This window comes from Salmo salar, chromosome ssa21, assembly GCF_905237065.1.
Source record: "Salmo salar chromosome ssa21, Ssal_v3.1, whole genome shotgun sequence".
NCBI lineage: Eukaryota > Metazoa > Chordata > Actinopteri > Salmoniformes > Salmonidae > Salmo > Salmo salar.
This window is the reverse complement of record NC_059462.1, coordinates 45,332,664-45,355,279: the sequence shown is the minus strand read 5'-3', so window position 1 is coordinate 45,355,279 and position 22,616 is coordinate 45,332,664. Positions and strand designations below refer to the sequence as shown.

The 22,616-nt window shown below is 45.4% G+C and overlaps 2 protein-coding genes across 19 annotated transcripts in view; both read right to left on the bottom strand.

The window, feature by feature from the left end:
* LOC106582400 (R3H domain-containing protein 1) overlaps nucleotides 1-22,616 on the bottom strand; it is a 67,602-nt gene that overhangs the window by 18,251 nt on the left and 26,735 nt on the right. For 8 of the 18 annotated variants that reach the window (XM_014165478.2, XM_014165487.2, XM_014165488.2 and 5 more), the window contains exons 2-14: nucleotides 17,314-17,579; nucleotides 16,178-16,384; nucleotides 14,524-14,559; nucleotides 13,957-14,049; nucleotides 10,734-10,878; nucleotides 10,293-10,371; nucleotides 9,987-10,046; nucleotides 9,489-9,629; nucleotides 8,603-8,711; nucleotides 7,156-7,251; nucleotides 6,976-7,058; nucleotides 6,607-6,824; nucleotides 2,416-2,700 (exon numbers count right to left, since the gene is read on the bottom strand). In XM_014165478.2, coding sequence (XP_014020953.1) covers nucleotides 2,416-2,700; nucleotides 6,607-6,824; nucleotides 6,976-7,058; nucleotides 7,156-7,251; nucleotides 8,603-8,711; nucleotides 9,489-9,629; nucleotides 9,987-10,046; nucleotides 10,293-10,371; nucleotides 10,734-10,878; nucleotides 13,957-14,049; nucleotides 14,524-14,559; nucleotides 16,178-16,384; nucleotides 17,314-17,505 — 1,744 coding nt within the window. In that variant the 5' untranslated portion in view covers nucleotides 17,506-17,579. Of the gene's footprint in view, nucleotides 1-2,415; nucleotides 2,701-6,606; nucleotides 6,825-6,975; nucleotides 7,059-7,155; nucleotides 7,252-8,602; nucleotides 8,712-9,488; nucleotides 9,630-9,986; nucleotides 10,047-10,292; nucleotides 10,372-10,733; nucleotides 10,879-13,956; nucleotides 14,050-14,523; nucleotides 14,560-16,177; nucleotides 16,460-17,313; nucleotides 17,583-21,341; nucleotides 21,361-22,616 lie in introns of those variants that run through there. The other 10 variants (XM_014165490.2, XM_045704825.1, XM_014165480.2 and 7 more) reach the window with 9 other exon arrangements.
* On the bottom strand, nucleotides 18,619-19,278 carry LOC106582384 (formin-like protein 18). Its single transcript, XM_014165448.2, has one exon. It carries the CDS (start codon nucleotides 19,276-19,278, stop codon nucleotides 18,619-18,621), a length of 660 nt encoding a protein of 219 aa, XP_014020923.2.

Sequence of the window (22,616 nt, the reverse complement as noted above, 5' to 3'; positions counted from 1 at the left end):
ATGAATTCACACAGCCTAGTGAGTAAATATTTATAATAAATGTTCAACCTTTGCATGAGCAGGAAAAATACTAAGAATGTTGTGTGGAGGAGGCACTTCATGTGGAGAATGACACATTTTTTCCAAGGGCTTACTTCAAAATCTCTGGTGAAAAATGCCTTATGCTCCAGTGAATTTCCCTGAGCTGCTACTTGATGAAAGCATCAATGCATTTCTCTGTGGTTCACTGAAATAGGCTGGCTCTGAATGCCGAATATCCTTTTAAGAAGGTATCTTTTGTGCAGAAAAGAGGGTAGTGCCACGGAGCAATCCAGAGACACCCAGTTCCAGTGTATTACATTACAACAGGCTGGTTTTTCTTTACATTTGTATTCTACACACGTCTACTGAAGCACCGGTTGGTTATAGACATTATCATAGGGACAAGGGTTCACACAGACAAACACGGCCGTGGAAAAGTCTTTGCCCCCTTTCTGATTTTTTCTATTTTTGATATTGAATGTTATCAGCTTTTCAACAAAAAACAAATATATTAGATAAAGGGAACCTGAGTTTACAAATAACATTTTTATAAAAGTGATTAACAAAGTTAAGCAACACCCAATTCTCCTGTGTGAAAAATGAATTGCCCCCTTACACTCAACTGGTTGTGCCACTTTTAGCTGCAATGACTCCAACCAAATGCTTCCTGTTGTTGATCAGTCTCTCACTTCGCTGTGGAGGAATTTCGGCCCACTCTTCCATGGAGAACTGGTTTAACTCAGCTACATTTGTTGGTTTTCAAGCATGAACTGCTTGTTTTAAGTCCTGCCACAACATCTCAATTGGGATTAGGTCTGGACTTTGAGAAGGCCATTTCAAAACTTCAAATTTGTTGACCATCTTCATGTCGACTTGACTGTATTTTTATTTGTTTGTGTGTTTGTTTTGGATCGTCTTGCTGCATGACTCATCTGTGCTTCAGCTTATAGATGGATGGCCTGACATTTTCCTGTAGAATTCTCTGAATTCTCTGATACAGAGCAGAATTCATGGTTCTTTCTATTAAGGCAAGTTGTCCAGGTCCTGAGGCAGCAAAGCATCCCCAAACCATCACACTAGCACCACCATGCTTCAACGTTGGTATGAGGTTCTTACTGTGGAATACAGTGTTTTGTTTTCGCCAGACATAAAATGGGATCATCTCGTTACGGAAGCACCTGGATGATCATCAAGACTCTTGGAAGAACGTTCTATAGACAGATGAGTCAAAAGTATACCTTTTTGGATGACATGGTCACCTGGCGAAAACCAAACAATGCTTTCCACAGTAAGAACCTCATACCAACGGCCAAGCATAGTGGTGGTAGTGTGATGGTTTGGGGATGCTTCGCTGCCTAAGGACCTGGACGACTTGCGGAGAGAGAGGGAGGGTTCTCTCGATTTTTTTCCCACGTTCAATGCCCAAAAGACCGTCTGATGACCCTTAAAATAACTCAGAGTTAACTATCAGGTGGCAAAATTAATTCTCTGGGTTCTACACAAGAATTCCTCATTTTCCAACTCCTTAGGAAAGGTCAATAAGCAATTGCACAGCCCTTAATGGCTCTCGAAAAACATATTAGTGCCAGCGCCATATACCCGGGCTTATCAGCCAGTCCCATGCATATTTAAGAACCAACATTCTCTAGGATGGCCATTGAACCAGCAGAGTGAAGAGGAATACATTATACATCAAAGCTTCGACTCACCCACTATCCATTTTCTCTCTATCCAATAACACTGTACAGTGTGGCTTCATTATCCCGTGTCTAAGCAACACTTTGGGGAATTTGTTTTGACCAAAGTCAGGGTATATTGATCTTGCGAGACAGCCATCGTTTTTCAAAGTGCTTCCGTTGCCTCCTCATTTGTGGGAGGCAGAGACACAGATTCTCATTTGCATGCAAGCCGCGTCATTAGACAGTGACTCCTAAGTCAATTCGGAATAATTTGAGGAAAAGCGATACGCAATCTGTCGGTTGGGTTTACTTTTTAAAGGGCAGTTAAAGCAACTTGTAATTATCACCTCCCCCAAAAGACTCAGCAGCATCACAACTCAAATACATCAGAAATAATGAATGAAGGACGCCTGGTGTGCTGTGTTCTACTGTTGTGTTCCAACACTTTACTGCTTGCAGGAAGACAACACACGCCACCATCAGAAGTTATAGTTCCCCCTCTCCCCCCCCCCCCTCCCTCAACACCACAAGAACAAAGCAGTGGGGGAATAAGCAGCAAGTTGTGTGAGTCTGTGAGTCGTGTTAATTTGAAAGAAGTTAACAGTTTGTGAAAGAAACCCAATGACAGGATACAAACACAAGACACATTTTGCATCCCCCCATGGCAAGCCCCTGTACTTTAACTAAACCTGGTAGGTAGGGTTAGGTTACCAACCTGTGTGTGGGTTGACCAGGACACTCCCTGGCGGTATCCCTGTGGCTTCCAGAGGAAGCAAATAGTAGCTAGTGTTAGCTGTGTTCGCTGGCGGTGCCACGCTCCTGCCTCCCGCCTCATAGACCACAGTACTACTAGCGCAGACAGCTGGGTAGGCCGCTGGGCAGGGAAGGGCAGAGTGGTTGTGGGAGTAGCCAGCCTTGGTTAGAGCCGGGACAGGGTGGGTTGGCTGGGAGCGAGAGAGCGAACCCGTGGAGGACCCTACACTACCCGAAGACTCAGAACCTAGGGAAGGAAGGAGTGAGAAGGAAAGCCTTAACCTACAGACACCATGCTCAGAGTGTTATGTGGGGATGGATGGGGAGAGTCATAAGATGCTCTCCAAGGGTCACAGGAGCAAGGCAGTAAGGCCATGTTACTGATGGTATCTATTGGAGGAGACGCGGCTTGAATTCATCGGGTATTTATAGTAGTCTGGCTCACACAAATCACATATTACTGTATCATACATCATTAGGTGAGGCCATAAATACCTTGACATTTCTACTTAGGTCAACAAATTATTTTTATTAAAAAAAGGTATGCACTACTTCGAAAGGTCAGGTTTGAATCTCCAAACCTACATAGCCAATTATCTATTCTAATTACCTGTGGGAGTAATGCTGTCATAAAATAGAAAGAGGATAATGATATCAACAACTAACTGGCCAGTTAATTAATTCCTTGATTAATGTCTTCATTTAGCTATTCACATTGTTTTGCAATTCACTTGACTGTCCAAGCACCACCACCATGTCCATGGTGAGCAGAAAACTAAGAAATGAATAGATTCTAGAACAGATAGATTATTAGTTCATTAAGACATTAAACAGAATAAAACATATTTGACTAAGACATTCCACTACAATTCTAAAAACAACACCAACCCACTGAGAATATTACCATAACACGTGTGGTTTAAAGGAATGACAGGAAAATGTAGAACTGCTTAAGTCCTGCTTTGTTGAAACAGTTAGCTAGATCACCTATCAAACTGAAGATGTTTGAGATGGGGCTCTGAATGTAATAACCAATGAATTCACACTCGCGATACCAAATTATTTCTAATACAATAAGAGACAAGGAGTGGCCAATATAATTGGAGGGAAAGTATGCTGAAAAGGCAAGCATTAGAAAGTACACTATGTAAAAAATAGACACCGTCTTGGGAACATGTGTGAGTGGTATGTTAAGTGCGAGCAAGGCGTGACAATGCACTAAGAAAAACCTGCATCAATCTCAGGTTGCCAAATAGCAAAGAAAAGTGCTCCGTCAATGTCTGATCTAATAAAATGAAACTAATAAATAAACATCCCGTCAATGCAGGCAGACGGGAGGAGATTAAGAATGGAGGGCTTGGTTCTCCTCGTCTGTCGGCATCTGTTTGAGAATACAACCACATATTGAGGCACCCATTTCACCTGGCAGAGTAGTCATAGGGACTGTGACAGTTCAAAGCTTTTGTCAAACGGCTCCTAATTGGACACTCCTCTAATGGATAGGGCGTAGTGACCATAGAAATAGATCACTAGAATAGACATGAATCTTCTTATTATGAGATAAAGGTCAGCCATTTGTCCATCATGGTTTGCCAGTGCTGTGATCATTGTCTCATGTCAGATATCAGTGCAGACGGGCATCGCGCTAACTAGCAAACACGCATCGCATGGTTAAAAGGAAGTCTGGCTACAATATGCTGTACTAACATTCAAAAATGTTACCAAGGTGGTTGTATTACCAAGGTGACATTGTTCACTGAACCCCCTTTCATCCTCAAAAGAGAGGTAATCTTACCAACAAACCTGTAACTAATATACTCCCCCCCCGAGGAAGTCTGCACTACCTAATTCTACCTCTAGCTAGGGTGTTTTGTGGTGGTAGGATCAGTATTTATGAAATTCGAAAATGTGCACGAAAATGTGCCAACTAACACATTAGCTAGCTAGTGTCTGCTTGCTGGCAGAACCAGTCTCAAATCAATCCATATGAAAGGCAAGGATGCTAACAATGCCAGTTCACACACTCAATGCTGAATACTCCCTCTAGCTAGCTAGCGCAGTGAAGTTGTAGCTAATGCACAAATTAGTTTATGACATCTGTTCTGCTGTGATTAGTGCACCGAGCTGTACAGCACAACTGACTGCTCTCTGCAATGTCATCACGTTGGCCAAATGTTACAAACTAGCGAGGCACATTGCCAGCTGTCAGTGTCAGATACAGGCTGATTTCTGAGAACGGTCCCATAATTTTAGTGCCGTATAACTTTATCAGCAAGCTGGCAAACTAGCTACGGTATGGCCATCAAAACAAGCTTGCACGAGGCTGCTCAGGTTTGCTCAGCTGATTGAGCATGGTTTGCCGTAGTAGCCAGTGCTTCATTGCTACCGAGAGCCAAGTGATTTTCTGAATTAGGAACTAGCGTTCGGCGGGTGAGTAAAATCAAAATGTTGAGATGAGTTCCACGCCCTACAAGACAGATCGGTTGAGGGACAAGCGTGACGTAGGAGTGAGACCATCTGACGTGAGACAATGGTGCTGTGATAAGATCATGTAAAATAATGAATTAAGAATTTTTCTACACTGTATGGTTTGCTAGCTAGACTGACAGTTTGTGGAATGATTGGACAAATTGTTCAAATTAACTGCAAAATACGCCAACATTCCAATCCACTGCCATACACTGGCTGAGATCAGTTGATAGGGCTTACAGAAGTTGCAAATTCAACAAGTACAGATATTGTATCATAAAGTAGCACTCTGTGGAACTCCGCTTCCCAAGAAAATCAACATTTTGACATTTATGGTCCGTTGACATATTTTAGAGGATATTTATACAGAATTTTAAAACCTTTAAACTATTTATAATGACAATATTTTTCATTGACAATACTACACAATTTCTAATATATCACATCTTACTTTTAATTCCCTGCATAAGTAAAATCAGCATTATGCCTCTACTGCCATTCATTCCAATTAGAATTGTTTGTAATTCTCCCTGATCATTATGGCTGCCATTTTTACCTCATTCTGGTACTTTGAGGGTTTATGGCATAGGCCCTCCAGTAATTTAATAGGATGTCCATGGTTGTTACCATAGAGATCCTATTAAGGGTACGCGCGTAAATTGCCTCGACTGTGTCAGAGTGCTCACTGGGCCGTTCGTAAATTTGGAGCGTTTTTCTCTCGGTGTGTTCACAGTGCACACTGGATGCTCTGGCTGAGAAGTAAGGTTGATCCGAGCGTTCTGACCTCACACCGGCAGCCCAAGCTAGCTGGCTAAAGTTGGCTAGCTTGCTACCTACTTCCAGACTCAAATGAGAGAACACATCACTGACCATTTCACTTGCCCTAGCAGTGCTGGTTACTTTTTTCAAATCTATCGCGTTAGTGACTGTGCTGCTAGCAACAATTTAATTCCGTTTTTTTGCCTAACTTTACTGACACCTGTTCCATTCAACGATTGTTGCGCGTTTGAAAATTAATGAGTTTTTCTGCACTCTGGCATACTCAAACGAGTGTGCTCTGAAATAGGAGTAGATAGCTAAAATTAAATTTAGGAACGCACTCTAAATAACTAAATTGCTAATTCTATGGTTGTGACCATATAAATAGACTGAATAAAACAGGCTTGGAAGCTCTAACCCTAGCAATTTGACTGGTAAACTCATTGATACACTTGCAATGTCTGCCTGGTATTGTGATGCAATAATTGCCATGGTATTTTGGAATGTTCTATCAACTGATGCTTGATTGCCATGGTAATGTAGAATGTTCATTCAAATGATGCTAACTGGTGAGGCTCATGCAATTGAATGTATTTTTTGTAGTGTCAGTTAAGTTGACTAAACAAATCACAGATTTAAGCATACACTTTCTGATTTTACTTCCTGGCATGGGTACACTCAAAATGGCTGCCAGTCCACCCATTATGACACCCTTTCTATTCAATCTATTTTTATGGCTGTGACAGGTGCTGCACTGCTGATTGTCAGAGTCCGAATATATGGGTGGAGACTTGAACTGTGGTGAAGTGAAATGTAGTTGATGGTTAGCCTGGTTAAACCAGACTGAACTCTGCACTCACCATGGAATGTGGCATTCAGTCTGGTTTAACCAGGCTAGTTGATGGTGGAAGTGGAGGTTATTTACCAGTCTTAGAGAGGCGACCCATGCTCTTGCTGCTGCCTGAGCTGTCTCCCCTGATGAGGACAGAGATGCCGCTGAAGCTGCTTGCTTTGGTCATGGCTGGCCTCAGGTTACGGTTTGAGCTGTCCGAGTCAGTGCTGCTCCACGGCCGGGGTTCAGAGTTCTTGGGCTCGTTCTCAGAGCTGCTCTGGCGACTGTTGGCCGAGCGGCCATCTTTTAACCTGAGGAAGGATCCATTTTAAACCATTATGGGAATATACGTGTATTAGCTATTAGAAGAAACAGGAACATTCTATGCTATTAAGGACCTTCATAGCAGAGATTACGAGATGGGGAAAGTGTCATGGCTATGTTATGTTGAGAGATAATGACCTAAAGATTTGCCGTCTTTGCTGTGTGCTGTTACAGGCATCATCCTCCTGTATTCTTTTTTCAAGAGGAAAGCCATCTGGACCCTGTAATAAAATAAGTTACGTTATCTACTTGTTTATATTGAATCAAACTCTCACAATCTGCATTTAAAAGCTATTAATATTAAAGGAGGGTTCTTACATCTTGAGCAAATATCCTGTCTCTGGCCCTCTGGTACTCCTCCTCTCGTTCCTCTATAGACTTACTCCTCCTGTCTTCCTTCAGTCTCATCCGCATCTAGACACATCAACACCCAGTTTATCACTAACACCTAGACCCATCAGCACCCAGCTTAGCACTAACACCTAGACCCATCAGCACCCAGCTTAGCACTAACACCTAGACCCATCAGCACCCAGCTTAGCACTAACACCTAGACCCATCAGCACCCAGCTTATCACTAACACCTAGACCCATCAGCACCCAGTTTATCACTAACACCTAGACCCATCAGCACCCAGCTTAGCACTAACACCTAGACCCATCAGCACCCAGCTTATCACTAACACCTAGACCCATCAGCACCCAGCTTAGCACTAACACCTAGACCCATCAGCACCCAGCTTAGCACTAACACCTAGACCCATCAGCACCCAGCTTAGCACTAACACCTAGACCCATCAGCACCCAGTTTATCACTAACACCTAGACCCATCAGCACCCAGTTTATCACTAACACCTAGACCCATCAGCACCCAGTTTATCACTAACACCTAGACCCATCAGCACCCAGTTTATCACTAACACCTAGACCCATCAGCACCCAGCTTATCACTAACACCTAGACCCATCAGCACCCAGTTTATCACTAACACCTAGACCCATCAGCACCCAGTTTATCACTAACACCTAGACCCATCAGCACCCAGTTTATCACTAACACCTAGACCCATCAGCACCCAGTTTATCACTAACACCTAGACCCATCAACACCCAGTTTATCACTAACACCTAGACCCATCAGCACCCAGTTTATCACTAACATCTAGACCCATCAGCACCCAGCTTAGCACCCAGACCCAGCTTAGCACCCAGACCCAGCTTAGCACCCAGACCCAGCTTAGCACCCAGACCCAGCTTAGCACCCAGACCCAGCTTAGCACCTAGACCCAGCTTAGCACCCAGACCCAGCTTAGCACCTAGACCCAGCTTAGCACCTAGACCCAGCTTAGCACCTAGACCCAGCTTAGCACCCAGCTTAGCACCTAGACCCATCAGCACCCAGCTTAGCACCTAGACCCATCAGCCCAACATCTAGACACGTCAACACTATGATTTTGGACCAAAATCTAGATACATCAACACTCATTTCGCACTATGGTTTGTTAACACCAACAAAGGGCTTAGGGAATTTACTCTAGGAAACACTGAACTAAACACCAATACCATTTGGCCATTGACTACTGCTTTGTGCAAAGGAAAATACATTTTTCAGTGGGTTTATGTCTTTTCAGAACTTTACTGGCTTTGGTTTTCATGGTGAAGATCTAATTATTTATTTTCAAATTGTAACTTTTTTCTTGGAAATTAATTGATCATAATGCGGCCTAGTATAGATCTGGAGCGGCTTACATTAAACGACTCTTACCATATTGTCATCTTTGTCTGAGCCCGAGTTGTCCCTTTTGAGAATGTACCGCTTTTGGAAGTCGTCAGTTTTGTCATCTTTGATGTGTTCTGAAAACTTCTGATCAGGTCTACACATACACAGAGAGAGAGAGAGAGAGAGAGAGAGAGAGAGAGAGAGAGAGAGAGAGAGAGAGAGAGAGAGAGAGAGAAAGACACAGAGAGAGAGAGAGAGAGAGAAAGACACAGAGAGAGAGAGAGAGACAGAGAGAAAGACAGAGAGAGAGAGAGAGAGAGACACAGAGACACAGAGACACAGAGACACAGAGAGAGAGAGACACAGAGAGAGAGAGACACAGAGAGAGAGACACAGAGAGAGAGACACAGAGAGAGAGACACAGAGAGAGAGACACAGAGAGAGAGACACAGAGAACAGAGAGACAGAGAGACAGAGAGACAGAGAGACAGAGAGACAGAGAGACAGAGAGACAGAGAGACAGAGAGATAGAGAGATAGAGAGATAGAGAGATAGAGAGTAGCAGCAGAAAGAGAGAGAGAGAGATGGAGAAAATGGGAGGGAGAGATGGAGAAAATGGGAGGGAGAGCAGAGAAAATAACAATGAAAACGGGAGTTGTGGTAGGGCTTCTAAGATACCTGACATGTTTACACCATCTCCCTTCCGCCCCTCTAACAACATTACTCTCCTCCTCCCTACCTTCCTCACTGCAATATTGAAAACGCAGGTAATTAAGTTTCCCCAAAAACTAATTTCAGGGGTCGCAAAGAAAAATCTGTTTTCCCTCGGCAGAAGATACGGAGACAGTCATTTCTGCAGCCTAAGCAGTTTGAATTAGAGTAAGGCTGAGAAATTGAATTATTGGTTGTGGCAGAAAGGGAGATTACTCACATTCTCGTATTGCTAGTTTTGTTGATGATTACAGATTTCCCAGTTTGGTCGACATTGTGGTCTAGGCCGAAGTAGGCTGCAACGCGGTGCAGCAGCATTCTGTGGTAGGAGGTCATCGGAGGGAACTTTCTCTTCTGGCTTCTGGGGTAGGAGAGGTTGTAGGAGGGGGGAGGGAGAGAGGACCGAGGAGGTTGTAGGAGGGAGAGGAGAGTGAGAAAGAATGGGAGGAGAGGACAGTGGATCATATCAATAACTCAGAGAAATTACAGGACAATTAGGAAGTGTCGTTCCGGGCAAAACGGTCCAACATAGCCCAGAGTGAAATCTCATTAGCAGAAAGTGACATTACACGAAATTATGCATGGGCTTAATAAATGACTAGAAACAGATTATTCTGTTGAAATTAAACCTCCCAAGAAATCAAGACATGAGACTCAACTCACTGAAATTCAGTTGAAATGCACCAACAACAAAAAATTACTCAGCTGAACTACTCACTCGTTATTACTGATAAAGTCAAGAATGTCCTGTTCCAACTTCAGTAGCATCATTCTGTCCCTGTGAATATAATGGATTGAACATGGAGAGAATTAGTTTGGTGTCCGTTCAGTAATTTCAGCACTCATCTCATTACCTCAGGGTATGACAGAAACTGCAATTAGTAATCGACTAATGAAGAAGCCAAATGTTCAAAATGTAACCTTTAAGTGAAAGAATGTTTGCTTAATCACCAGTGAAAGAACAGCTCAGCTGGGCTTGTGGATGCAGACAAAAGGTTTCTAAATGGCTGGCATGTCTACACACCTGGGGTTGTTTTTCAGCGTGTTTACTAAGAACTCATGGACATCGATCCCAGTAGAGTCTGTGTATTCCTGACTGGAATCTGGAGGGAGGAGAAAAAGGCATTGATTATTAACTTTTCTATTGTGTCTCCTCATTTCACAGAAACTTTGCAAAAGTTAATCGAGTACTTAATGAGAAACAAACACTTGGGGGGAAAATGTAGGCTAAGCTTGCAGGACATAGACCATCAATTGCGTTTTCACTTTTACAGAAGCATAATTGGGTCCTTCAGACCTCTTATTTTCTTAAATTTGAAGAAACTTCACAACCTCTGAGAAACCTCTGGTTACTGACCATAGTAGGTGCCTAGTGCCTACCCACACACGATGGATGTGTCCCAAATGGAAACTTATTCTGTATATAGTGCACTTGTTTTGACCAGGGGATGCAGACAATGTCTACCTCTGGACAGCATCTTCCTGGGCATCCTTTCAGTCTTCTCCAGCAACTTCTCCACTCCTTTATCTTGGTCCACTTCATTCTTGATGGGCGATGACGCCCACTCCTCTTTGTCAAACGATTGGGTGAGCTGGATCTCAATTTCCTCCTGCAAAATAAAGAAAAGACTGTTGTAGTCACCTTTTATGGATCAGGTGTTCTCTTTTCTCAGCAGCTTGCTATCCATCAGGACAATGACAACCCCCACCTTCCCAAATTCACAGATTCTGTGGCTGGTTGGAAAAGCCATGGGTATTAGGGGTTGTCAGTTTAATGCTATGGTCTTGAGCATTCATACCCTACAGAGTATCTAGAAACCGAGCAGGTGTTTCCCTCCTCCTCCTCATTCACACCCTACAGAGTATCTACAAACCGAGCAGGTGTTTCCCTCCTCCTCCTCCTCATTCACACCCTACAGAGTATCTACAAACCGAGCAGGTGTTTCCCTCCTCCTCCTCCTCATTCACACCCTACAGAGTATCTACAAACCGAGCAGGTGTTTCCCTCCTCCTCCTCATTCACACCCTACAGAGTATCTACAAACCGAGCAGGTGTTTCCCTCCTCCTCCTCATTCACACCCTACAGAGTATCTACAAACCGAGCAGGTGTTTCCCTCCTCCTCCTCATTCACACCCTACAGAGTATCTACAAACCGAGCAGGTGTTTCCCTCCTCCTCCTCATTCACACCCTACAGAGTATCTACAAACCGAGCAGGTGTTTCCCTCCTCCTCCTCATTCACACCCTACAGAGTATCTACAAACCGAGCAGGTGTTTCCCTCCTCCTCCTCATTCACACCCTACAGAGTATCTACAAACCGAGCAGGTGTTTCCCTCCTCCTCCTCATTCACACCCTACAGAGTATCTAGAAACCGAGCAGGTGTTTCCCTCCTCCTCCTCATTCACACCCTACAGAGTATCTAGAAACCGAGCAGGTGTTTCCCTCCTCCTCCTCATTCACACCCTACAGAGTATCTAGAAACCGAGCAGGTGTTTCCCTCCTCCTCATTCACACCCTACAGAGTATCTAGAAACCAAGCAGGTGTTTCCCTCCTCCTCATTCACACCCTACAGAGTATTTAGAAACCAAGCAGGTGTTTCCCTCCTCCTCATTCACACCCTACAGAGTATCTACAAACCAAGCAGGTGTTTCCCTCCTCCTCATTCACACCCTACAGAGTATCTAGAAACCAAGCAGGTGTTTCCCTCCTCATTCACACCCTACAGAGTATCTAGAAACCGAGCAGGTGCTTCCCTCCTCCTCCTCATTCACACCCTACAGAGTATCTAGAAACCAAGCAGGTGTTTCCCTCCTCATTCACACCCTACAGAGTATCTACAAACCAAGCAGGTGTTTCCCTCCTCATTCACACCCTACAGAGTATCTACAAACCAAGCAGGTGTTTCCCTCCTCCTCATTCACACCCTACAGAGTATCTACAAACCAAGCAGGTGTTTCCCTCCTCCTCATTCACACCCTACAGAGTATCTAGAAACCGAGCAGGTGTTTCCCCCCTCCTCATTCACACCCTACAGAGTATCTAGAAACCGAGCAGGTGTTTCCCCCCTCCTCATTCACACCCTACAGAGTACCTACAAACCGAGCAGGCGTTTCCCTCCAACGCCATCTCATTGATTAAGAATCTGAAGCAGAAAGAATGACTTCCCTTTCGTCTTTGAAAGTCAATACTAAAGTCGAACAAGCATACAACATGACGCCCAGGGACAGGCAAGTGGTTTTTTTCTTTAATGGAGGAGGAAAGGAAGGCTGCAATGTTTAAAATGGAAGAATGGTGAATTGTTTTGCTCCACCCCTGTGAAAAGTACTAGCCTGGAAGAGATGAAGTTCGCTAACAGGGCTTTGGTGCAGCACAGACTGAGTGAAAGCAAGGGATTGTGAATACAGTGTTAAAAGAAATTCCAGGAAAGGAAATCGCTATCGCTCAACAGTTCAAGAGTATAAATATGACTTAAGGAGTCTTAAGGTGTCCACTTGCTTTCCAGCCAAAACCGTTTGGAAGTTTGTGCATATATTATAACATTGTGACATTTTTGTTCATTTCAGACTTTGGTGAGGGCACACATTTCTTCTAGAGGCAAGCCTAAGTCTAGGCCCCTTCGGTGATTATTGAAGAATCCTTACTGTTGACTAAAGTATTTGTCGTCATTCAACGAGAGACGACTCGTTTACATGCACATTTGTTCATTGAGAAAACTGCACCAAACGTCTTGGTAAGATATAAAATTGCGCAACTAAGATCTCAGTAAAAACGTCAAAATTAGTTACTGATTTCTAGGGTTCTCAGATTAATTCTGACGATTTTGAGGAACCGTATACTTGCTACAGCATCTCAAAATGGACAAAACGGTACTACTACTGCTTTTTTCTCGTTTTTCAAGCGAAGGTCTTTTAAGGGAGTATGCGAGCACACTCGTTCGGTTAGCTTAGCCGACGGCAGCTAGACACCATCCGAACTGAAGCATACTGACGCCTTTAGTGTGACAAGCTGCCGAGTATCTGACTGAAGGAGTCTTAGTTTGACACCCTACCATATATATTATTTCATGCGGTGTGAGATATTCTAACTGGCGTTTGCTTCATTCACTCACACAGTTGAGTTTCCATGATGATCTAGATAGAATCTTTTTCTACAGTAAACCATCTGAACAAAAATACACTATTTACTTCTTTGGAATGAGTGTTATACAGAAGCCTGGCTTCAACCAATTTAACAGATTTTAACTCATTCCGTCGGATTAAAATGATTTATTTTAATAGGCTAATCCTAGCGTTACTTTGTGTCAATTTCAGATTGTGTTAAACAAAAAATACATTTTTGAATCTAGACCTCAGCTGAGACTAAACAAAAACATGAATCTAGGTAGGTACTTCAATAGTCAACTTTTCTTTAGCTTGACAGAATTTATGTTATTAAAATAAATGATTCTGAAGTTTTTGTTGGGACACTACTGTTCTGGAGGCTGAAGATGACTAAAAAGGGGGAATGGTTAGTGGAGAGAGCGGCAACCAACCAGAGGAATTTCTTATGAACCTCTTGATATTACTCTATTAGAAGAGATGCACTTGAAGGGTATACATATGCAATGAAATGATGGTTAAACACCAGAAGATGGTTCAGGGGGAGGAGGAGGGCTTGAGAATTGCCATGGGAGGGTGGTGGTTACCTGATGTTCTTGAGGCAGATCAGTGGCAATAGGAGGAGGAGAGGACTCTTCGCAAACAGCCAGGCTTCGAACTAACTTTAACTTTGAGTTAGACTGGGGATTGGAGAGTGGTGAGGGTTAAGAACAGAGTCAGGATGGGACAAAGAGATTGTGCAGGTAGAGTTTAAAAACAAACCACAAACCAAACGCGTCGAGGGAGGAAAAGAAACCCAGAACTCCCGTGCAAGCACAGCACACACTGGCATAGCAACCCACTTACGGGTAGAGTTTTCCAAGCTCGAGAAGACGCCATGCACACTGTCACCTAGGTTAACCATAAACTGGTCAGATCACTCGTCCTGTTTCTGATGCATTCAAATTGAAAATTTGCACTTGAATAACTGAAAACTACACACAAAAAACAAGCAACGAAAATATAATTCACAAAAATGCGTTGCTTTCAAAAAAATAAATAAAAGACATTTAAAAAATGCAGGCAGTGTGTAAATGAAACGGGAAACAACAATTCATTGTCAACTACTGGATGATGGGGTTTGTCAAGCAAACACTTAGACATGCCTCCTGTACCTTGGGCCTTTTTCCTGTCTGTTCCGATGTCTGCTGCTGCACAGTAGGCAATGAGACAAAATGGACCATAAGACAAGGGTCTCTGTCTAAGTCCTGGGATGATTCCCCTTAACAACAAACTGACTGAGGAGGACTAAGTGAAATGACATACTAAAGAATACAGGAATCTGCTACTAAAACCATCCCTACACAAAGGGTTATTATTTTTTAGAATCTTTTCTTTTGCCTAAATGTCCAACAGATTCTACCTTGTTTATTAATGGTTAATGCACAATAACATTTATATTTGTTAGCCCTAATGCATCAGGCTACATTACACCCAAGGCTAAATAAGTGACTGCAGTAGAGGATTTGGAAAGAGAGCACGCCTTGGCCTCCATTCTACTGTGAATTCTAGATTCGGAGGGATGGCCGCAGGGAACGGCAACATAACCGCTCTCTCCTGCACACGTCTAAAACACCACCATGTGTGCAGTGATGCATCTCGATCTGCAAAGTGGAGGAGACAGATGGCGACAGAGACATTCGTTCCACCTCCCCTCCCCATCCTCCTAGGGGTGACACGGGAGACATTTGTGGATAAGCTGGGATTTGAGCTAAGAGATGATCAGCTTTTCCCATCTTGCCTAGCTCTCCTCGGCAGACTGACTGCAGGGCTTCTGGCCTTTCCATTTCCTTACAGCTCTTCGCTCTCTGACTGCCTTTAGACCTGGACTCTCTGACTGCCTTTAGTAATGTTCAAGGGGGGCTAGCCAGGCTAAGAGACAACTGAAATGGCACCCCATTCCCTATAATGTGCACTACTTTTGACCAGAGTCCTATGTGGTGCCATTTCAGATGCAGCTCTCCTCTGACTGCTGTAATACTGTATAAACCACCTTTACAGATGCAGCTCTCCTCTGACTGCTGTAATACTGTATAAACCACCTTTACAGATGCAGCTCTCCTCTGACTGCTGTAATACTGTATAAACCACCTTTACAGATGCAGCTCTCCTCTGACTGCTGTAATACTGTATAAACCACCTTTACAGATGCAGCCAGGTTGACAGTAAACTAGCGCTGCCGACAGATATGAAAAGGAAAACGAGCCGACATAAGCAGGGTCAAGACTCTTCAGAAAGGGAGAAAGCATGAGGGAAATGTCACAGCATCAAGGGAGACTAGCCTAGCTGTTCACGCGCTACATGTCGGGGGGGGGGATAACCTACCCGCCATACAGAAACCTCCACAACCTTAACCTTGAAGCATATAATAACTGAGTAGTGATTTTGAGGTATACCGCTTCTGCAGATTCTCATAACTCAATTATCTGACAATTGATTGGTTGTGCTTTGCCAGAGACTCCCCTGGGCCTCTGAGCCTGTGCTGTATCGGAAAGCAATTATTTCTCCCTGCTCTGCCCACCGATACACCAAACCCCTGCCTGTCTCAGTAGCCCCGTTTCTAGCTGAATATACCTTCAGTGGTATGTAGTCCCCTGGTACATAACACAACCCCTTCAACTGACATGCCATACTTTCATACGGAAATTGTGTGGGTAGAAGGTTGATTAGGGGGGTTAAGGGTTGAAAGCAGTGGGAAAAGGCTGACTGGTGGGGATGGTGTGGGATGCAGGGAAGAGATACAACCCTGCTCTGTAATGAGAGGTTTACCTGAGTTTCCTTCTTGTCTTGACAGCAGCTCTCATCTGACCTCTGTGGTTGGAGCTGGGTCTGAGGTTGGGCCTGTGGCTGGGTCTCTGCCTGCTCCCTGCAATCCGTCTTGGTCAGGCTTGGCTCTTCTCCCCCCGCTGGTGTCGGTGTGGCACTGGCATTGTGGCTCTCCTCAGTCTCCAGACCTCTCATAGTGGCGCTAGTCTCCTTTACAGTGACAGTATCAGACGACATTCTCATTAGAGAAAGCTACTTGGAGGTTCGTCTACAAGAGCTCGAGACCTAGAGAGCAGAGAGATGGACAACACACGACACGGTTCCTTTGGTCAGCCTCAGCCACTGCCTGCCCTCCCCGAGGCTACCGTTTCAGCAGCAGCTATTTGTACTAAACAGATCAATGAAGTTTCCTCAATGACAAAAATCTCCCAATTGTGTAATAAAGCATCACTATAAACCCTTAACCTCTCCTCCTCCCTACATCCCACCCTTGTGGCTTCTAAAGTGGCTTCTAAAGCTCTGCCATGAACACGCCAGTGGCTTCTAAAGCTCTGCCATGAACACGCCAGTGGGTGAGATATGCTCTACTCCTGTATGTGAGAGAGACAGTCCTTTCCTTACACCCAGGGACTGCCTGACGGTCGGTGTGTGCGTGTGTGTGAGAGAGAGAGAGAGAGAGAGAGACAGTCCTTTCCTTACACCCAGGGACTGCCTGACGGTGTGTGTGTGTGTGTGTGTGTGTGTGTGTGTGTGTGTCTGGTTCCACGGCAGACGTCAGCATGGCCAGATGGTGCAGCGAGCCGTAAGTGTTCTGTCTGCCAGGTTGCTTGCCTCAGAGAGGAGAGACGGTGGTGACACTCCCATACGTGACGCTGCAGCTAGCAGCACCTAGGCCTCCAGGGACTCATCTCCTCCTTATCGTGAAAACGGGAGAAGCAATCTCCCAGTTTTATCTCCAATCTGTCAATCTGTCAACACACTGCCATCCTATTCTCTATTCTTTCTGACTGGTCAGCGCTGCCTCTGCAGTCTGCCAACTCTAGTCTGGACAGAGACATTAGCAGTGACAATCTATGACAGCATAAGCTGTAATGTCGTGACGTGAGCGACGTCGTGTGTGTGTGTATATAGGCGTGTACCGGCTGCGGTGCTGGGTGCTGGGCCTGCAGGGGGGTGGTGGCGCCGGAGAGAAGGCTGAAGCCTTCTGAGGCAGGGTCACTCGAGGTGCTGCTGCTGCCGTGGGTGTCTGGATGGTGGTGGACCAGCTGGTAGCTGAGGCTCTGGCTTGTGTTGAGCTGGGTCGTGCTGGAAGCCCTGAGGAAGAGGCCCATGTCCCCGTCACCAGCACTGGGTCCGGCAAGCAACGGCACTGGCCTCGGACAAGGCTCTCATGCCCCTCCGTGACCTGGAGAGAGGGGGAGAGAGAGAATGCTTTGTTAGTATATGTGTTCACTTAAATCCATAATGACCAATGTAAACTGCTCAACAACACTTTTGTAGAACAGAGTCAGAGGTCAGCTAGGTCAAGTGGATTTCCAGCTCGCTCCGTAAGGCTCCACTTCACCTCTCGGCCCTACGGGGCCCTGGGTAAACGGGCACTGTGTCACCTCAGACGTTGCCTTGGGTACCAAGAAGCATGGTAGCTAGTTCAGAACAGTTGTCTGATCAGTTCTACACTGGCCAGGATAACTCACAACAGACAAGTTGCCTATGCCAAATTCCTATTATTGAAACCAATTTGTTAGTGCTTCCAGAATTGAGTGGTGTAAACACACACACACACCAGTCCAGACATTCGCTAAAACAAGCCATGCCTTTGCTGGAGGCCTGAGATCATCGGGACGTGTTGAGAATGGCAGGGCACAGCTAAGCAAACACTTGCCGGGTTCCTGACTCTGACAACGTAGCTCGTTTATCAGGCTAATGGAGGTGGCGCGGGGCTGAAGCAGGGACTGCTTGCATTATTTATGGTTCCGATGACCTCGCCTGATTGGGATTCATGAGATCGGGAGCCCAGGGCTGGTGGGGGCCGTCAGTGGAGAGGACAGGTGTGTGTGTGTGTGTGTGTGTGTGGGTGGCTCCTGTCCTTGCTCTTAAACACACAAAGAGATGTCTGTCGGTTTGCTGCAACCTCCTGTCCGTCAACAGGGTGTGTGGTATCTGTTAGAGTCCCTCTGCTTGGACTCTTTCCCAAGGCCTCCGGCCATCTGGTCTGCCTGCCTTGTGCTGTGTGGGAGTGAGCCTGCCAAAAGCCCTCCACATCCCTCACACTATGTGGATCACAGAGACCAGCCGTCGGCAAGGGGCTGAACAAGACGCTAAGCATATTTTTCCGCCTCTTCTCTAAATGCACCCACTCAAGGACAATGATGCTTTTAATGCGACCGGAGAAGAGCTATTTTTTTCTCCCCTCGCTTTCCGCGGCACAGCCAGCGCCAGGCGAGCTAGGACGCCCACGCATGGCCGGCCACAGATGGAGGCTCTCCAGGGGGTAGAGAAGGAGAGCAGGGCTGGGTGGTGGCGTTGGTAGAGGAGAGGGGAGCAAGGCTGGGTGGTGGCGTTGGTAGAAGAGAGCAGGGCTGGGTGGTGGCGTTGGTAGAAGAGAGCAGGGCTGGGTGGTGGCGTTGGTAGAAGAGAGCAGGGCTGGGTGGTGGCGTTGGTAGAAGAGAGCAGGGCTGGGTGGTGGCGTTGGTAGAAGAGAGCAGGGCTGGGTGGTGGCGTTGGTAAAAGAGAGCAGGGCTGGGTGGTGGCGTTGGTAGAAGAGAGCAGGGCTGGGTGGTGGCGTTGGTAGAAGAGAGCAGGGCTGGGTGGTGGCGTTGGTAAAAGAGAGCAGGGCTTGGTGGTGGCGTTGGTAGAAGAGAGCAGGGCTTGGTGGTGGCGTTGGTAGAAGAGAGCAGGGCTGGGTGGTGGCGTTGGTAGAAGAGAGCAGGGCTGGGTGGTGGCGTTGGTAGAAGAGAGCAGGGCTGGGTGGTGGCGTTGGTAGAAGAGAGCAGGGCTGGGTGGTGGCGTTGGTAGAAGAGAGCAGGGCTGGGTGGTGTTGGTAGAGGGGAGCAGGGCTGGGTGGTGGTAGTGGGAGGACCAGTGCTGCCTGACTCAGGCCCCATGAGGATCAACCTCCACAGGGTTGTGGTGCGATGAGCATCTTACAGCAGCAGGAGGCCACCCCGGACACATAACTCTTCAGGGGCTTCTTGTTTCAGCTAGAGCACCGATTGGACGTTCAGTCAAACATTCCATGCCTGTACATATGCTCCTTTGTGTTTTCTGATGACATCATGAGTGCATCATTTCTACGACAGATGCTCGTTTTCTTCACGTCACTTGGTTCACACAAATGCATTTGTGGAGGACAGAGGGAAGAATTTACAGAGGCAAAGAAAATGGCATTTTTATTTTCCTTTTAGATAGAAAAACAGAAGAAGCCTCCCCCTTCTTCCTCCTTCACACTTATTCAATTAAAAAAGGGCAGAGCGGCTGTTTCTTTTTGGCTGGAGCCTGATCAGCTGCAGGCAGTGCTGAACAGAACCGGCAAGGAGGATCCCGAGTCCACATTTACCACTAATTGGCCTGTGTGTTTTAGCTGAGCGGCTAGCCAGATAAGAGACGGCAGTCTCCTCTCCTCACAGTTGACTTGGGAAATTGTTGAGGTATTTACATCTGTGGCCGACCGACCCTGGTGAATGTAACGGACTGTGTGTGCCTCTCTCGTGCTCATCTAAAAAAATAAATAAAAAAAATATAATAATAATAATAATAATACAAATATTTAAAAAAACAAAAATAATAATAATAATAATAATAATAATAATTAGGCAAATGGATCCTGGGAGATACACATGAAATATCTGTGTTGGTGTCAACGAGTGACAGCTTAGCGTGAAGGTACTAATTTTGTCAGGCTGGATAAATAAACTGTTGGCTGCTTTCTCTTCCTGCTGTGTTGCGTGCAAAACGAGAGGCAGGGCTGCTTCCCAAATGGTACCCTATGGACTCGGGTCAAAAGTAGTGCACTATATAGGGAATAGGGTGCCATTTGGGACACCGCCAGAGAGGTGTCTCATATACATAAATAGCGAGGGAGCATGGCACTAACCTGCAGAAGAGAGGAGAGCGGGGACAGCCAGCTACTGTGTCTGCAACTTGACATCGTAATAAACCACAGAGACAATAGACTGATCTGTCCGTGACAGTCCAATCATGTGTTAACTAACCATGAACATATGACATTTTCCTGAAAATAAACTGGGTAAACAGTATTTCCTGCAAATGCAGTTACAGTATGTGAATCACAAAAAAATATATATATTTTTACCCGTGGGAAAAGCATTTATTCTGGAGGACGACTTGAAATTGTAACCAAAAAAAAGTGACTTGATGCATTGTCCAGAATAACAAAAAAGTGCATTTCATTCCACAAGATTAGAATTCTTTTGAACTGAGGGAGAGGACAACTAATTAAATTCCTTCCTATTTGTTATTTTTTACCACACATACACATTTGTCATTTAGCAGACGCTTTTATCCAAAGCGGCTTACAGTATTGACTGCATAAATGTTGTGTTTATTCACTGGTCCTCTGTGGGAATTGAACTCCCAACCCTGACGTTGCAAGCGCCATGCTCTATCAACTGAGCCACACGGGACAAAACACACACAAAAAAATACATGAAAATACAAAAAAAGAAGAAAAAAACCCTGAGGGAAACTCCGTAATTGCCCATTTCTGCACCCACCATGGCCCTTTCCATCACCATCTGAAATATTCCCTGTCTTCAGTTTGGAAGTGCGCCAAGACCACTCGCGGTTCCATTCACACACTAAGATTCTGCTGCATTCAACACACTGAAGTCCACCTCCAGCCCCCAGGGTGCTTTCTTTAATGACGATCTGAATTAGGGTTGGGAGGTTCAACTCCCAGACCCCGCTGCCGCTGTCCATTTCCATCTGCTTAAACACAAAGCCGTGATCACAAGTAAAAAAATAATTAAAAAAATAAAATAAAAAAAAGTGCCGGCCGCGGCCAAGCGGTTATATTAAATGCAGGAATATATTAGTCTGTCAGTAGATCGAGCTACACTAATGACTTCAATAGCAATCATCATATCCACATAACCTATCATCCCATTCAGCAGAATAACTCGCACAGCAGAGTGAGAGATTCACTGACCTCAGGGCTGCTGCCAGAGACGAGGCTACGGCCAGAGACGAGGCTACGGCCAGAGACGAGGCTACGGCCAGAGACGAGGCTACGGCCAGAGACGAGGCTACGGCCAGAGACGAGGCTACCTCTAGCTTCCTTTCAATTACCAATGGTGGAGAAAAAGGAGAAAGAATGAATGAAACATAAGGGAATGGGGGGGATAAGAATCAAAGGCATGGTGCAGTTTTTTTCCTTTGCTGGACAGCAGCAGCCGCCAGTCAGCACACAAAGGAGCACTAGGTTCTGCTAATGAGGACTTCCTGAGGAGGTTAGAGAACAGCGCGCCAGGCTCCACACCCATCACGGCTAAATCCATATAGCAATTACACCACTTAATTGCCTTTTTGAGACATATATTCCCTTTCTGCTTAATGTTAATGCAATTACGCCGGGGTTCCTGGGTAATGTTAAATGCCATCTCTGGAGCATTGTGGCATGCAGTAGCACTGGGTCCCTTTATGTCATTCATTTTAAACCCCTCTTAAGAGCGAGGCTGGAGGAGACTGCGCTGAATCGTAAACCAGACTCTGCGAAAATGTCCCTTGTCGCCTCTCCCTCCCCCCACCCATCCCTCTCCACTCCAGCCATCGGGGATTGTGATGGGAGCCAACGCTCACCGACGGCAAGAGACATTTCAGATAGGCATCAAATTAGAATGATTAATTTGCCCCCCTTCATTAGGTGTACAATTAATAGACATCAAAGAATATGAGACCAGGATTGTGGGGGATTTGATGAGGACAGCTGATGGCCAACAGATGCAAAGTAGCCGTTAGGTCTGTGGTGCCAGCAGCAGTCCGACAGACTCCATTCCCATTGTAACCTTGTACCACTTTACCAGGACTTTGTTTGCCCCATTTAACAGAAATGAGATGCACAGTATTAAGGGCAACTAAATATAAGCGGCCCACTCTACCAATTACAATACGGTTCACGAGGACTTGAACTTTTTTAAAGTTTTTTGGGGCTAACGGTCCCCCAAGGTATCATACAGGGAGATGGACCAGTGAAGTATTAGCAAATAACGCCAAGCTAGTAATGCTACAGTACGATCAGGGATAATAAGGAATTCATCAGCCAGAGAACGAGTGAGCAAAAACAAAAACGAGCCTGGAAACAGAAACGAGCCTGAAAACGCTAACAGAGGCACCAGAGGGTAAACAGCAAATTACAACATTTCTGAAAGGCTTTTGAGCTGATTGGGAACATACCAGGTGAATTGCAACAATTACGGTTGAATAA